The 3061-nt window shown below is 45.9% G+C and overlaps 1 protein-coding gene across 1 annotated transcript in view; it reads right to left on the reverse strand.

The window, feature by feature from the left end:
* Window positions 1-3061, reverse strand: part of LOC103131950 (metabotropic glutamate receptor 7-like) — a 64501-nt gene that overhangs the window by 40042 nt on the left and 21398 nt on the right. The window contains exons 2-3 of the mRNA XM_007543693.2: window positions 2051-2186; window positions 1454-1608 (exon numbers count right to left, since the gene is read on the reverse strand). Of these exons, the coding sequence (XP_007543755.2) occupies window positions 1454-1608; window positions 2051-2186 (291 nt within the window). The remainder of the gene's footprint in view (window positions 1-1453; window positions 1609-2050; window positions 2187-3061) is intronic.

The following is a 3061-nucleotide window of genomic DNA, read 5'->3' on the forward strand; positions in this document are numbered from 1 at the left end:
GACCCGGTTCGTTCACTGACCAGAAATCTCATGTAATCTGACTGTTCCTACCATTTTCCTAAATGCATATTGTTGTTTTCCTCTTGCATCCCGGGGAGAAACGTCTCTGGAGGAGAAAGCCCCCTAGTGGAGGACGGAGACAGTGCACTACCAATAGATCCAGAACAGGTTTATTGGCCGATTGCTGACGTACAGATCGCAAATAACATTAAAACCTGATAAACAACAGCTTTTATGACAGTATTTACATTGTTTTCAGCCTGATGTTGAGTAATATTTTATTGTAAACCTGTTTTAGTGTTAACTTTTGTAGGAAATAAACTTATAGCAGCTGCACTGAGTCTCCCAGTTCTTCTAGCTTCTAAAGTCATATTTGAATAAACGCTTGACGTGGCTGCGTGGACAGAGCAATGCCACCAGGTGGCGCAAAGCAGAAAGCTGCAGCTGAAACGGAGGAACTCTGCCGCTTCCTGCACAAAAACTCAAGAATCAGCAGATAAATTGACTGTAAATGTCAAATCAAGCAGATCTTCTGAGTCTTTTTGGCCTTTTCTTTCATTTTTTAATCATTATGTCTGTGGAAAGGCGAGAAGTGAGGGAGTGACAGACCTTCATCTTCCTCCCTCAGGTTCCTGTGAAATATTGGCCTACCTGCAGCACGCTCCCTCTCCTCCTGTCTGTAACGCTCTGAAATGTCGCTTCATTCAAATATGTGCTGATTGAGTCAAAGGTTAAATCAGAGCACAGTCTAAATAAAAGCTGTAAAATGGAGGCTGTTGGAAATTATTTCTACACCAGCCTGAAATCTCGATATCTGCGGAAATGTCAACAGTAAAACCTGAATGTTTCTGTGAGCTTCCTGCTGATGGATAATGAGGATGCCACAGATGCTGCTCGTCCTGCTCACGCAGCTTTGCAGCAATAAGAAGTCAAAAAATCAGAACCTGAGGACTTTCCTGTTAGCGAGTCTCAAACGAAGATATGAGACAGACTGAGAGACAGTCGTCTTAATGGTTAGCATTAGCTTATGCTAATGTTTTTATGTGTTTAACATTAGCATAGCTAAGACTCTTGAATAGCGTATCAGTACTTAGTGGACCTAATGCTTTAGTCATTTGTGTCCACCACTGGTAATAACTACAGATGATTTTAAAGCAAACATATATTCTCCTTGACAACCAGGGCGGCCATCTTGAAAGATAAAAAATTATGAGTAAATATGATTTCCATGGGTTCAGCTGATTTATCTGTGATAAAACTACATTTTCCATGATGACCAAGTTAGGATTTTGTATCTGCATGTGAAAGATTTTGTTGAAATATTTGATTATTTGCTGCAATCAAACATTTAACGTTGTTTAAAATGGAGTTTATGAAGCAGAGAGGTGAAGTTCAGACATCTGGAGACAATAAATCATTCCAGTCTGATCCTGGGGTGAGTCCCTGAACTCACCGCTGATGGTGGCCCTCTTGGGCAGGATGGTGATGGCGCCCACGGCGGTGTCCTCCAGCTGGTGGATGGGGCTGTTCTTGGACCCCCAGCTGTCGGAGCCGATCCACAGGAAGTGTCCGACCTGATCGGCCCGCTTCGAGGCGTTCAGGATTCCCCTGCAGCCAAAGCAAAACCCAGAGCTCAGCATCTACGGAAGCCTGGAGGGCCAGAGAGATGGCTGGCGAACTGCAAGGTTTCATCTGATTATTAACGGGTTTATTAAACTCTCTAATCAATACCCTTTATTGTCCCAAAGCGGGGAAATTCAGGACAGAGTAAATTAAATGAACATGATGATTTTAAGAACAAAGAAACAAACCATCCAAATTCTGCCTGAAAAATTTCTAAAACATTTAAATAGTTAGTAGTTTCAGTCAGGTTTAAGAAAACTAATCTGACAAATAAAGTGACCCCGATGCATCCATGATAACCAGGAATGAACGATTAAATGATCTGCTGTGAGCTGGCGCTACAGAAATAACCTCAACTGAATGAATTTAAAGTAGCAAACAGAGCGATCGTTAGCAGGACGGACTGATTGAGACGAGCCCCGGCTACCTGATGTCCTCGTCAGAGGCGAACAGAACCACGGTTCTGGCGTAGCGGGTGTCCAGCAGCTGCCGGATGATTTTGTCAAAGTCCGACGGTTTGTGTTCGTGGGGAATCTTCAGAGACTGAGCGATGCAGATTCCACCTGCGGAGATAAAAACACATGGATGAACTCTGGAGCTGGACTTCAGGAACGTTCAACTTCAGAACCGAGTCGGTCCTGAAGGGTAAGAGCTGCGTGAAAAGTCACAGGAGAGCTGGAGGAAACGGCGCCGCCGAGCGCCGCTCTCTGACATTTCATGAACCGCCTACGACTCTTTGACGTCTCCCTGCAGCTGCAGCGACTTTGACTGTTCCCAACTCAGCTGAGTCTCACTGCTGGTTTAAAAAGGCCTGAAGGAGCTCAGACGATCAGTTAGAGGAAAATGAGATCACTTCCTGTACCCGGTAAGTACGCAGAGGTGGGCAGAGTAGATAACCTACAACTACATCTACTTCAACATATTTTTACTCAAGTGAGTTGCCGGAGGATGACGAGTTGCCAGAGGATGACGAGTTGCCAGAGGTTGACGAGTTGCCAGAGGATGACGAGTTGCCAGAGGATGACGAGTTGTCGGAGGATGACGAGTTGCCAGAGGATGACGAGTTGCCGGATGTTGAGTTGCCAGAGGTTGACGAGTTGCCGAAGGATGACGAGTTGCCAAAAGTTGACAAGTTGCCGGATGACGAGTTGCCAGAGGATGACGAGTTGCCAGAGGATGACGAGTTGCCGAAGGATGACGAGTTGCCGAAGGATGACGAGTTGCTGAAGGATGACGAGTTGCCAAAAGTTGACGAGTTGCCGGAGGTTGACGAGTTGCCGGAGGATGACGAGTTGCCAAAGGATGACGAGTTGCCGAAGGATGACGAGTTGCCAAAAGTTGAGTTGCCAGAGGTTGACGAGTTGCCAGAGGTTGACGAGTTGCCAGAGGTTGACGAGTTGCCGAAGGATGACGAGTTGCCAGAGGATGACGAGTTGCC

The sequence above is a fragment of the Poecilia formosa genome, unplaced genomic scaffold (genome assembly GCF_000485575.1).
Source record: "Poecilia formosa unplaced genomic scaffold, Poecilia_formosa-5.1.2 Scaffold880, whole genome shotgun sequence".
Classification (NCBI taxonomy): Eukaryota; Metazoa; Chordata; class Actinopteri; order Cyprinodontiformes; family Poeciliidae; genus Poecilia; species Poecilia formosa.